Raw genomic sequence first — 14,308 nt, forward strand, 5'->3', positions numbered from 1 at the left:
TACTATTTTTTTCTTGTCTTTGCACACCTTGTTGTCTTTTGCACATTGTTTCGCCATCTTTGCCCTGTGAGGTTTTTCATTGATTCTGTTGTGTTTCTTTGTACCTACTGCGAATGCCCACATGCAAATGAATATCAGGGTTGTATATAGTGATATAGACGTAGTTCGACAATAAATCTACTTTGAATTCTCCACTGGCTCAGTGATGGCAATGTGCTCCACGTACAAATTACTCCAGAATTTCTTGCCTGGCTATTAAGACCATAAGACATACAAGTAGAATTAGGCCATTCAGTAGAAGATAAAGAAGTACAGGTAGGGACAGGTTAACAAATACCATAAGACACAGGAGAAGAATTAGGCCATTCAACCCATTGTGTCTGCTTCACCATTCCATCATGGCTGAATTATTATCCATATTCCCCTGCCTTCTTCCCGTAATCTTTAACACCCTGGCTAATCAAGAAACTACCAACCTCCACTTTAAATATATCCAATGATTTGGCCTCCACAGCTGTCTGAGGCAATGAATTCCACAGATTCACCACCCCCTGGCTAAAGAAATTCTTCCTAATCCCTGTTATAAAGGGTTGTTCTTCTGAGGTTGAACCCTCTGGTCCTAGACGCCCCCCACTGTAAGAAGCATCTCCTCCGTATACACTGGGAGCAAGTTCTGGGGCTTGTCTTTGCTTTTACTGTTTTGTTGCTTGTTGTGTGTTGTGAGCATGCTACGTTGGTGCCAGAATGTGTGGCGACACTCGCGGGCTACCCACAGCTCACATTCAAGTGTGACACACGAGCCACGCATTCACTGTATGTTTCGATGTACACATGACAAATAAATTTGAATCTTTAATTTCGAAATCATGTGCAAGCCTTCTACCACATCTTATACAAGCCGAGAGGTAATGTTGCAGCTATATAGGACCCTGGTCAGACCCCACTTGGAGTACTGTGCTCATTTCTGGTCACCTCACTACAGGAAGGATATGGAAACCATAGAAAGGGTGCAGAGGAGATTCACAAGGATGTTGCCTGGATTGGGGAGCATGCCTTATGAGAATAGGTTGAGTGAACTCGGCCTTTTCTCCTTGGAGTGACGGAGGATGAGTGGTGACCTGATAGAGGTGTGTAAGATGATGAGAGGCATTGATCGTGTGGATAGTGTTACGTACCCCGTAACTGGGTTGCCAAACCAGCAGAAATGGATCACTCAGTTGGAGTCTGGATTACTAGAACTAAGAAAGTTTTATTAAAGAAACAAGCAACACAGTAATCGAAAGGATAATAAATGCAACAGTTCAGCAATGATAAACACACATGTGCACAGAATTAAGATAACAGGATCAATCAAGCTCTATCGTTGTCTAGGGGTAAATGACCAATTTCAAAGTGACACAAAAGTTCAGTTCGATTTAGTTCAGCTCGCAGTAATTGTTGCCATGGCGATGGACAATGTGGGGGGAAGGAGAGAGAGAGAACGGGAACGACTGATCATTCAGAACGGCTTCCACACACAGACCGGCGATATTGCTCACAAGCAGCTTTCGGGCGAGTCCTTTGTGATGTCACCTGAGGTCACCGACTGTGACCCCTCCTCCAGATGCGGTCGATCCTCTGCAGTGAAGCCGGCACCCAAGCAAGGGCGGACACACACCGGGTTCCCGCTGATCATACCTTTCCACCCTGTGCGTTTAAGGCTGATCCCCTGATCATCCGTCCAAGAGCTTCCCACCGACTTGTGAGAGGTGCACCGCTTCCAGGGTCTCATTACCTCGGGTGTCGTGTGTGTCCTGCCTTAGCAAACCTGTCCCTTTTTATCCCCCTGCTGGGGTATCGCCTGTCCATCACTTCAAACAGTTCAGGGTTCAAAGGGGGAGCCGCTCTAGACAATACCCAGACTGATGGCTCCTTCATTAATATCTCCAAATGCTGCTTCATTGTGTGCCTTATCTCTCCCTCCCCTGAGGACAGGTGGCAGACCAACTGCTGATGCCACTGATGCTAGCCCAGGCCAGCAAACATCTTAATTTATGTGTCTTCTCGTCACACTTCCCCCCTTTAAGGATTTTTACCGGGGTAAAAATTACAAACATGAGTACATTATTTGACACACACAAATATACATCTTTATCAGCTATTTCGCTAATACAGCGAGTGTGAAGTTATCAACACCTTGACAGACAGTCATCACATTTGCTGTTCCTTTTATATGTGTTATTAATAATCCCTTAGACCAGGCTCCAACTCAGCGTGGCCAAAAACACTGATGAATTGCGATCAATGTAACCTCTCATTTGGTTTTGTCCCGGACCACAATAACAAGGGTCGTCCCATTCCGACTCAGTTTTCTCTCGCAAGGGCTTAGTAGGAGGGAGAGGGGTAGTGACTGCAGAGTTATTGCAAAACTTCCTGCAGTACCCCACCATCTCCAAGAGCCTTCTGAGGGCCCTCTTGTCTGTCGGGGTTGGGAGGTCAGCGATAGCCTGCACTGTAGATTGCATCGCTGCCAGCTGCCCCTGTGTCACCACAATTCCCAGGTAAGTGACCCTTATGTGGCCGAACTCATTTTTTTCAAGGTTTACTATCAATCTGGCTTCAGACAGCCGTATTAAATTGCCAATACACACCTCTGTGTTCATCAGCCCTTTAGTCACTGAATTACTCATTATATATGGTGTTGTTTGCCAGGCTGACCTATTGTAACAGACATCACCCAACGTCCCAGTTCTTTGCATCGCCTCGGGACAATCAAACACACGGGTGCGAGTCGTTTAATTACTTCTAAAGAGTCGCTTTGTTCGGGGATTAAGGGAGAGACCTTATCAGTAGACCTGGCCAAAACAATAGCCTTCTCCCATCTGATCGATCCCATACTAATCTTTTCAAAATGGTTTTTTTCTCTTATCAGGGGGCCCCTAGCTTCATTGATTTCCACGCTAACACCGACTAGGTTTGTTAGCATATCAAAAGCCTATGACCGTCTCAGTTCGCGTCGGTCATGATCAATAACATCCTTCACCTTGGGCAGCCGGTAAACCTCTTTCATGGTTCCACCAACTGTTTCCTCCAGCACCGCAAAATGTCCACCGGGGGGTACCTTGTGGGCCAGGTTAAAAATCTCATCCCCATAACCCTTTTGCACCACCCCCCATTCCTCATCTGCGGGCACGGTACTTGGTCTCCCTTTCTTCCTTAGCACTTCCTCCTCCGCACAATAGCCTACTAGTTCCCTTGTTAAAGCTGTGTCAGAGAGAGCTGTCTCTGCTGAAACCATCAGCCCCTCGTCTCGCTCCCGCTTCTGCACAAATTCTTTCCTGGCTACTGCTACGTCTGTCCCAGCTCCCTCCCTACCTCTTGTCTCACTACACTCCTTCTTTTCATTTTCTACCCCCGTCTCGTACAAGGCTGGCAGAAATGTTTCAGCTAAATTTACCACCGCAGTTAAATTCACTACTGCAGCCCCATGATGAACCTGTGAGTCCATGGGTGGGGCCTCAATGCTGGCAGGCTGACCTGTCAATCTCACGATTGGGAACACGATTCCCCCGGCGACGTCATTACCGAGCAAGACTTCCACGCCCTTCATCGGTTATTCGGACCTCACCCCGATCGTGACTAGTCCAGAGACCAGGTTGCTTTGTAAGTGTATCTGGTGCAAAGGGACTGACTCTGTCCCTTCCCCAGCACCTTTGACCTCTACCTCCCCAGTCTGGGTCTCTGAGCTAAACTCTAATACACTCTTCAGTATTAGTGACTGACACGCTCCCGTGTCTCTCCAGATCAGCACTGGAACTGGTTTTAACCCCTCCTTCACTGACACCAATCTGGCTGAGATAAACCTCTCGCGCCCTTCCTGAACTTTGGCAGACCTGTCCTTCCCTAGCGGTTCGCTTAACAGCTCGATACAGCCATTCAGAACCCCCGTTTTTCTTTTCCCCGTCTCCTTCCCTGGGGCAAAGCACCTGGACACAAAGTGTCCGACTTTCCCGCAATTATAACAGACGACCCCAGGAGACTTCCTGCCAGACTGCTCCCGGTCTACCTTATCCTTCTCACTAGTCCCCGGCTTACTTTCTGACTTTTCCGGCGGACTCTCCCCGCCGTCCTGACTACCCTTCTGGTAGCCTTTACTCGGGGAAAACTTCACTTTATGCGTCAACGCATACTCATCTGCTAACTTAGCAGTTGCGGCTAACGTGGCTGCCTCTTTCTCATCGAGGTAGGGTCTCATACCCTCAGGGACACAACCTTTAAACTGCTCAATCAGGATCAGCTGCAGCAGTCTGTCATAATCCCCCTCTACCCCCTTTGAGGCACACCAACGCTCACAATATGTCTGCATCTCACGGGCAAACTCCAAATATGTGCAGTCCCACTGCTTCCTCGCATTCTGGAACCTCTGCCGGTATGCCTCCGGGACCAACTCATAAATCCTGAGGATGGCCTCTTTCACCACCTCATACCTCTGGGCATCTTCTGCTGACAAAGCAGAGTAAGTTTCTTGGGCTTTTCCTTTCAGTACACTCTGAAGTAAAACAACCCGTGCATCCCTCGGCCAGTCCTGACATAGCCACTTTTTCGAAATGGAGAAAGTACCGATCCACGTCGGTATCGTCAAATGGGGGAACCAGCCTAACCTCCTGGGTCACCCGGAACCCTCCACCTTGGTTCGGCACGAGCCCCTGCTCTGCCCTTATCCTTAACTTCTCCAATTCGAATTCCCTTTCCCTCTGTTTCTCTTCTCTCTCCAACTGTCTGTCCCTCTCCTTCTCTTCTCTCTCCAACTATTTCTCTCTCTCTTTCTCTTCTTGCTCCAACTGCCGTACCCGGAACTCGTGCTCGAGTCTCAGTTTTTCAAGCTGTACCTGTACTGCGTCTCCAGCAGGTTTTTCAATAGACACCACCCCCAGCTCGCCTTGGGGAAACACACCTTTAGATACATAGTGCTCTACGATAGCTCTGTGTATCTCCTCTCTCCTCATTGTCGACTTCCCCTTAACAAGATTCAACCGTTTGGCCACAGCTACCAATTCCGATTTCCTGGCATCCTCTAATGCCTCCAAGGTCGGCGCCTTTATAAATTCCTCAGCCTCCATTTCTGCTGTTTGTCTTTTCTTTCTTTCGGGAATTTTGACCCAATCAATTTACTCCGTCCCAAATTTAGCGTTCAAAATCGCGGACGAGAACCCCACTTATGTTACGTACCCCGTAACTGGGTTGCCAAACCAGCAGAAATGGATCACTCAGTTGGAGTCTGGATTACTAGATCTAAGAAAGTTTTATTAAAGAAATAAGCAACACACTAATCGAAAGGATAATAAATGCAACAGTTCAGCAATGATAAACACACATGTGCACAGAATTAAGATAACAGCATCAATCAAGCTCTATCGTGGTCTAGGGGTAAATGACCAATTTCAAAGTGACACAAAAGTTCAGTTCGATTTAGTTCAGTTCGCAGTAATCGTTGCCATGGCGATGGACAGTGTGGGGGGGAGAGAGAGAGAACGGGAACGACTGATCATTCAGACACGGCTTCCACTCACAGACCGGCGATATTGCTCACAAGCAACTTTCGGGCGAGTCCTTTGTGATGTCACCTGAGGTCACCGACTGTGACCCCTCCTCCAGATGCGGTCGATCCTCTGCAGTGAACCTGGCACCCAAGCAAGGGCGGACACGCACTGAGTTCCCGCTGATCGTACCTTTCCACCCTGTGCGTCTAAGGCTGATCCCCCGATCAGCCGTCCAAGAGCTTCCCACCGACTCGTGAGAGGCGCACCGCTTCCAGGGTCTCATTACCTCAGGTGTCGTGTGTCCTGCCTTAGCGAACCTGTCCCTTTTTATCCCCCTGCTGGGGTATCGCCTGTCCATCACTTCAAACAGTTCAGGGTTCAAAGGGGGAGCCGCTCTAGACAATACCCAGACTGATGGCTCCTTCATTAATATCTCCAAATGCTGCTTCATTGTTCCTTATCTCTCCCTCCCCTGAGGACAGGTGGTAGACCAACTGCTGATGCCACTGTTGCTAGCCGAGGCCAGCAAACATCTTAATTTATGTGTCTTCTCGTCACAATAGTCAGAGGCTTTTTCCCAGGGCTGAAATGGCTAACACGAGAGGGCACAGTTTTAAGGTGCTTGGAAGTAGGTACAGAGGAGATGTCAGGGGTAAGTTTTTTACGCAGAGGGTGATGAGTGTGTGGAATGGGCTGCTGGCGACGGTGGTGGAGGCAAGAGACTGTTGGATAGCTACATGGAGCTTGGAAAAATAGAGCGCTATGGGTAACCCTAGGCAATTTCTAAAGTAAGTACATGTTCAGCACGGCATTGTGGGCCAAAGGGCCTGTATTGTGCTGTAGGTTTTCTATGTTTCTATATTTCACTCTTGATAGAAGCCATTTCGATTGTCAAAAAAAATTCCACAAAACATAATAACTTGGTCACTGAAGTAAAAGTCATTTTCCCCCTCAATTTTATTTGAATTCAACAAAAAAATTAAATAACTCTGATTTAGCATCCACCGTGACATCTTGCCACAGATACATAAGATGGTGATAAATCAGCAATATTTTCTTTAATACAGTATTTATGTCAATTAAATTAATACAAGAGTGTATTTTATGCTACAGTGCATCAGATCCCGAGTAACGATCATTTAGGCATGACAACAGCTCTATTTCATCAGAAGTTTGACAAGATTTGATTTGTCACCTAAAACACTTGAAAGTTTCTATACACAAAATAATCTGCAGATGCTGGGGTCAAAGCAACACTCACAACACGCTGGAGGAACTCAGCAGGTCGGGCAGCATCCGTGGAAAAGATCGGTCGACATTTCCACGGATGCTGCCCGATCTGCTGAGTTCCTCCAGCACGTTGTGAGTGAAAATTTCTACAGTTGTACTGTGGAGAGCATTCGAACTGGCCGCATCACCGTCCAGTATTGGGGAGGGGAGGGTGCAAAGGATCGAAGTAAGCTGCACAGTGTTGTAAAATTAGACAGCTCCACCATGGGGACTAGCCTCCGTTTCATGCAGGACACCTTCAAGGAGCGATACCTCAGAAAGTCAGCGTCCATCATTAAGGACCCCCACCACCCAGGACATGCCCTCTTCTCATTGCTACCATCAGGGAGGAGGTACAGGAGCCTGAAGACACACACTCAACGATTCAGGAACAGCTTCTTCCCCTCTACCATCTGATTTCTGAATGGACATTGAATCAATGAACACAGCTTCACTACATTTTTATTTCTAGTTTTAATTTCTGTTTTTGCACTACTATAATTTAACTATTTAATATATGTATATACTTGCTGTAGTTCCGTTTTTTTCTATGTTCATCATGTATTGCATTGTACTGCCGCCGCAAAGTTTTACAAATTTCACAAAATATGCCGGTGATATTAAACCTGGTCCCTGATGCTGATTCTACACACTCTTGTACTGAATGACAACAAATCATCATGAATCTTGAAATAACGACACAATTAATAACACAAAGATATGAGGTAACAAGACTCAAAAATAATTCACAAATACATGTGCCTTAATCATTAATTATTTCACCAGTTGGTCTGCTGACTGTACCCACTCTTGTCAAAATGTTATTTTTAGAAATATGCCCTAAAATAGTTATTGTTTCAAACAACGCAAAACTTGATGGCATGGGACTGACTCATTCACAGATTGAACCATGATTCATATTACAGATGAGTGAATTTTTGGTAAGTATAGAAATACGAAAACAGGGATGTAATGCTGAGGCTTTATAAGGCTTTGGTCTGACTGCACTTGGAGTACTGTGAGCAGTTTTGAGACCTTTATCTGAGTAAGGATGCACTGGTGCACTGGCATTGGAGAGTGTTCACATGAATGGAACCAGAAATGATGGAGTTCACATATTTGGAGCGTTTGATGGCTCTGGCCTGTACTTGCTGGAGTTTAGAAGAATGAGGGCAAACATTGAAACCTGTTGAATTTTGACAGGCTAGATAAAGTGGGGGAGGTTGTTTCTAAGAGTGGACCAGAGGGCACAGCCTCAGAATTGAGGGGCGTCCATTTAGAGCAGAGATAAGGAGGAATTTTTAAGCCAGAGGGTGGTGAATCTGTGAAATTAATTGTCACAGACAGCTGTCGAGACCAAGTCATTGGGTATATTTAAAGTCGATGTTGATAGTTGCTTGATTAGTAAGAATGTCAAAGGTTACAGGGAGAAGGTAGGAGATCGGGGTTGAAAAGGATAATAAATCAGCCATGATAGAATGGTGGAGCAGATTTATGGGCCGAATGGTGTACGTCTGTTCCTATGACTTATAGCCTTATGACAGAAGAACTCCAAAATTTCACAACATACATCACGCTAAATTAGTTACACCCAATATTACATATTTATTAAAAGATAAACCTTCAGTGCAGATTGAGAGGTAAATCCAGCCCCAGTGAATCTATGCTCATGAGGGAGCTGGAAATGAGTGTGCAGAAAAGATGTTTCTATTTGCAGGAGGGGAACAACACCAAACAGTCACTAAAAAAGAACACCGGAGATTCTGCAGATACTGAAAATCCAGGGCAACACACACAATGCTGGAGGAACTCAGCAGGTCAGGCAGCGTCTATGGAGGGCAATGAACGGTTGACATTTTGGGCTGAGACCCTTCATCCTGATTTCTAGGCCCGAAACATCAACTGCTTATTCCCTTCCGTAGATGCTGCCTGACCTGCTGAGTTCCTCCAGCGTTTTGTGTGTGTTAGTCACTGAAGGAATCTGGTCACAGATTGAGGAACCATTTGCTTACTCAGCGAGTGGTCAGAATTATACTTCCGCTAAGGCCCCACCTCCCCTCGTACCCCATCTGTTACTCATTTTTATGCACACATTCTTTCTCTCACTCTCCTTTTTCTCCCTCTGTCCCTCTGAATATACCTCTTGCCCATCCTCTGGGTCCCCCCCCCGGCTTGTCTTTCTTCCCGGACCTCCTGTCCTGTGATCCTCTCGTATCCCCTTTTGCCAATCACCTGTCCAGCTCTCGGCTCCATCCCTCCCCCTCCTGTCTTCTCCTATCATTTTGCATCTCCCCCTCCCCCTCCCCCTCCCACTTTCAAATCCCTTACTCACTCTTCCTTCAGTTAGTCCTGACGAAGGGTCTCGGCCTGAAACGTCGACTGCACCTCTTTCTATAGATGCTGCTTGGCCTGCTGCGTTCACCAGCAACTTTGATGTATGTTGCTTGAATTTCCAGCATCTGCAGAATTCCTGTTGTTTGGTCAGAATTGGAACTTGCTTTCACAGGCTGTGGTTAAAGCACGCAGCCTGCTTAACGGGAAACATGCATGCATGCATTCAACGGGCCGAAAAGCCTCCTTCCCTGCCACGAGTCAGATTCACATTCAGTTTCAGATTTATTTATCACATGTACCTTGAAACATGCAGTGAAATCTGTCATTTGTGTTAACAACCAACACAATCTTCGGATACGCTGGAAGCTGGAGTCATGACACATTCCAACACCAACCTCGCAATCCCACAATGCCTGGCAGAACAATGCAAAGAACAACAACAGCAACAAAGCACCTCCCACCCACGCACACACTCACTCACACTCAAACCTAGCTGGCAGATCTTTCATTGATTCTGTTATGGTTACTATTCTATAAATTTATTGAGTAGGCCCACTTGCAAATGAATCTCATGGTTGTATAGGTACTTTGATAATAAAAGTTTCTTTGAACTTTGAATATAGAAAGGCCTCCAACCCCAGGGCAGGCCACCTTATGGCCTCAAATCTACAGTCCCTGGATTGGAATCACTGACATCAGGTCTCCAATATTCTGATTTCATATAGTCACTTTTATTCCCAATTATAAACATTCCCGAGTAAAAGTTTGCTTTATTTTGTTACAGTCTCTCTGAATACATCTGCACTGTGAGTTTGCTGTGTCCGAATCTTTTGTACGCTGTTGCCACCTAGTGCCTCCTGTTGGGAACTGCACACAGAGAATCCACGAAGGGTCTCGGCCCGAAACGTCGACTGTACCTCTTCCTAGAGATGCTGCCTGGCCTGCTGCGTTCACCAGCAACTTTGATGTGTGTCGCTGACGTACACACACTTACCCTTGAGGTCTAGGCAAGGTAATATGATTTATGAGTTTGTTAGTTACATTATGTGCCATGTTGTATAACGTGGACAATCATGGTCTTTCCATGACCATGAATGTTTTTGGCAATTTTTCTACAGAAGTGGTTTTCAGTGGTCACATAACCAGGACTTGTGATGTGCACCAGCTGCTCATACGACCATCCACCACCTGCTCCCAGGGCTTCACTTGACCCTGATCGGGGGCTAAGCAGGTGCTACACCTTGCCCAAGGGCGACCTGCAGGCTAGCGGAGGGAAGGAGCGCCTTACACCCCCTTTGGGGTATCTCCACCTCACCACCCAGACTTATGAGGGAGACCTTATTGAAAATGACCAGATATTGAAAGGGCTAGATAGAGTGGAGGTGCAGGGGATGTTTCCTGCACAGGGGGAGCCTAGAATAGGAGGGTGTCCCTTTAGAACGGAGATGAGGAGGAATTTCTTTAGTCAGAGGGTGGTGAATCTGTGGAATTCATTGCCACAGGCGGCCGTGGAGGGCAAGGGGCCAAGTCATTGGATGTACTTAAAGTGGAAGTTGAAAGGTTCGTGAGAAGTAAGGGAGTCAAAGGTTATGAGCAGAAGGCAGGAGAATGGGGTTGGGAGGGAAAATAAGTCAGCCATGACTGGATGGAGTAGACTCGATGGGCCGAATGGCCTACTTCTGCTCCTTTGTCTTACGGACTTATTTGGCATCTCGGACGCCAAGGGGAACTAATCTCAGGGCAGTATGCGATGACAAACATACTTTGATAATAAATTTACTTTGAACTTTGAACTTGAGTCACTGCCTTCTTGTTGTCATGACGACCTGCGGGACCAACCAACACACACACAGGAAGATTTCACAATCGTTCGACTCAGCACACGGTGGAAACTGAAAAGGATATAATTCAAAATGCTGACCCTCTCACGGCACTGCATTCACAGCTGCACCAGTCCAGGTGGGGAGTGAGACCACGGTGGCCAGATTCTTCCTGCCCTTACTAGCAATTTGCTCTTTTTGTTTCAGATTTCCAACATCAGCGTTTTCTTTATTTTATTGAGAGAACAGGCCCTCCCACCCATCGAGCCGTGCTGCCCAGCAACCCACTTATTTAACCCTAGTCTAATCACAGGACAATTAACCTATTAACTGGTATTGCATTGGACTGTGGGGGGACACCGCAGCACCCAGAGAAAACGCACACACTCACGGAAAGGAACGTACGAACTTCTTACAGAGGATGTCGGAATTGAACTATGAACTCCAAACGTCCCAAGCTGTAAGAGCTTTCCGTTAAACGCTACACAACTGTGATTCAATAGTAGTTACAGATCAGTTTGGACTTTAATTATATCTTGAACAAATACTCATTTTTGTGATAGAATTACAAACTTCTCTCCCTACTTTTACCTACCTACCAACATACACTGGACAACATCAACATTGATTTTGCATCCTGAATACCTTTGGATGCATCTTATGGATTTTGGGCTGCTGATCATGAAAATCACCATGAAATTTCCCTATCATATACATTGTTTTGAAATTGCCTATATTTGTTATTTCAATTCATAATTCAAGTCAGAATAACCAATGCCAAGACTAAGGAAAGCATTCTTGTTGGTCCTCAAATCAACTATGTCATCAATGACAGGAATTTCAAAGAACTTCTAGTGGGACCGGAGAAAATCACATGGAAGGTATTCAAGGATGTTGTCGAAAATTTTCTTGACAACTACAGAGCACCAGACTGTGTGCAGCTGGTTGACAGCATGCTCAAAGCATACAAAACCATGAAGTGCAACAGCAACATGTCACTAAAGATTCATTTTCTGCATTCCCATTTAGATTTCTTCCCTGCAAATCTTGGCGCTGTCAGTGACCAGCATGGTGAAAGGTTTCACCAGGACATTGAGGTCTGGAAAAACGGTATCAGGGCAACTGGAATCCAACAATGCTGGCTGATTATTGTTGGACACTTAAGCACGAAGCCTCAGACACTGGGTACAAATGAAAATCACCAACAAAACATTTTTAGCTTAGTTGAACATCAGCACCACTATGCAATTAAATGTATTATATTCAATAAAAGTTAATTTCTTGTTTCTCCAACTCCTACGCGATACAAGTAGTCTGAAATTCTATTTGTGTTCAGCTTCAAGCAGTCTGTCATAAACAAAATAAAAATTCTGAGGCAGCAACACTTTTGAAAACCTTTGTTGTCCAGTGTGTGGTCTGTACCATCCCCGAGATGCTGCGGAAAGTGAGTCTTGCATTTGACTTGTGTCTCACCATACTGGTGAACGTGATAACAAACTCAATTTGACTTTTGCTCATGCATATACCCTCAGTGGCCATTTTATTAGGTACCTCTTGCACCAACAGTCATTCCACAGTTAAAGTTACTTAGATCACATTTCTTCCACATTCTGATGTTTGATCTGAACAACAACTGAACCCCTTGACCACGTCTGCATGCTTTTATACATCGAGTTGGTGCTGCATGATTGGCTGATTGGATATTTGGATTAATGAGCAGGTGGCCACACAACAGACCAGCAAATTTCTCAGAAAGTAAGAATGGTCAGTCAAGCATAAAAACACAAGAGATTCTGCAGATGCTGGAAGTCCAGAGTTACACACACAAAATTCCTGGCTTCTTCCCCCTTCCTTTCCAGTCCTGATGAAGCGTCTCAGCCCCAAAATATTGACTATTTATTCCCCTCCATAGACGCTGCCTGACCTGCTGAGTTCCTCCAGCATTTTAAAGAGATTAGATTTATTTGTCATAAGTACACCAAAACATACAGTGAACTGTGTAATGTCAACGACCAACACAGTCCGAGAATGTGCCCGGGGAAGCTCGCAGGTATCAGCACGCTTCCGGCGCCCGCAACTCACTAACCTTAACCATAGGTCTTTGGATTGTGGGAGGAAACTGGAGCACCCAGAGGAAACCCACATGGTCACAGTCAGCAGTAGGAAATGAACCCCGATCACAATCGCTGGAGCTGTAAAACGCTGTGGTAACTGCTATGCTAATGTGCGGCCCAACATTTTGTCCGCGCTGATCCAGATCTCCAGCTTCAACGGTCTCTCCTGTGTCTCTTTTTTATTCAGGGTTGCAGATGCCATCGTTTTGTGGTATACACAGCAAAGGAACAAAATATCACATACACAATCACTGCACACTTTTTACATAGGACTACTCAAACAGCCTCATACTTGGGTTATTGACTTCTCGTGGACAAACCATAGAACCAAAGTAGAAAATCCGTGGCTCATACAAAAAAATTCCAGTACTTTCACTGAATCGTGACAGCACAGAAAGAGGCCATTCAGCCCATTGCATCTGTACTGATATCTAGAGTCAGGGAGTACAGAAACAGGCCTTTTGGATCATCTAGCCCGTAGTGAACTGTTATCTTCCAGGAGAACAATCCCACCAAACTCTCCTCCACTTCAGCCATAGGGAAAGGTATGAATAGCTGATGTCCCTCCCTGACTTGCCCCACTGACTCGGTCTCAATCGAGTGCTCCCAATTTGATAACCACGGACCCCATGGTTAATGGCAGGATTGGGAGCCCCTGGTTGAGATGAATCGTTGATTCATAAAGCTCTGGACCAAGTATTGGAAAATTGGATTAGTATAGATGGGCAATTGGTAGCCAGAAAGGACTGGATGGATCGAAGGGCCTGTTTTTGTGCTGCATGACCCTTTGATTTTATTAGCCCATTGACTAGATAACATTGTTTTCACCTCATCCCAGAAAAACCCTGGTCTCACTCTATTGGAGATTTTATCTTTGTCCTATCCAACCCCACCCTCCCTGTAGCTTGATACCAACTTGTTTCCACTTCTCCCAGTTAGGACAAGGGTTTTCAACTTGAAACATTGTCTCTGCTTCTCTTTTCATAGATGCTGCCTGACCAGCTGAGTGTTGCTGTTTTATCTCAGATCTCCAGCGTCTGCAGTATTTGATTTTCACTCTTACAAATCACGTTGACCAATTGACAAGCTCTTTTGCCACAGAAGATACCAAAGAGTTGTATCTGATTACACAGTGCACACTCCACGCCGGCATTTGGTCTCCACAAAACATTCCCATTCAGTCTCCTTCATCCACCCAACCAACAGCATTCCCAACCAATCATCTTCAGCCCACATTACCCCTCTGTCACCC

General features: G+C 45.8%; 1 protein-coding gene across 2 annotated transcripts in view; it reads right to left on the reverse strand.

The window, feature by feature from the left end:
* The window catches only part of LOC134351101 (rab11 family-interacting protein 1-like), a 93,313-nt gene extending 83,850 nt beyond the window's left edge, over positions 1 to 9,463 (reverse strand). For both annotated transcript variants that reach the window (XM_063057178.1, XM_063057181.1), the window contains exon 1: positions 9,422 to 9,463. In XM_063057178.1, coding sequence (XP_062913248.1) covers positions 9,422 to 9,448 — 27 coding nt within the window. In that variant the 5' untranslated portion in view covers positions 9,449 to 9,463. The remainder of the gene's footprint in view (positions 1 to 9,421) is intronic.
* Positions 9,464 to 14,308: the final 4,845 nt, after the last annotated feature.

The sequence above is a fragment of the Mobula hypostoma genome, chromosome 8, assembly GCF_963921235.1.
Source record: "Mobula hypostoma chromosome 8, sMobHyp1.1, whole genome shotgun sequence".
NCBI lineage: Eukaryota > Metazoa > Chordata > Chondrichthyes > Myliobatiformes > Myliobatidae > Mobula > Mobula hypostoma.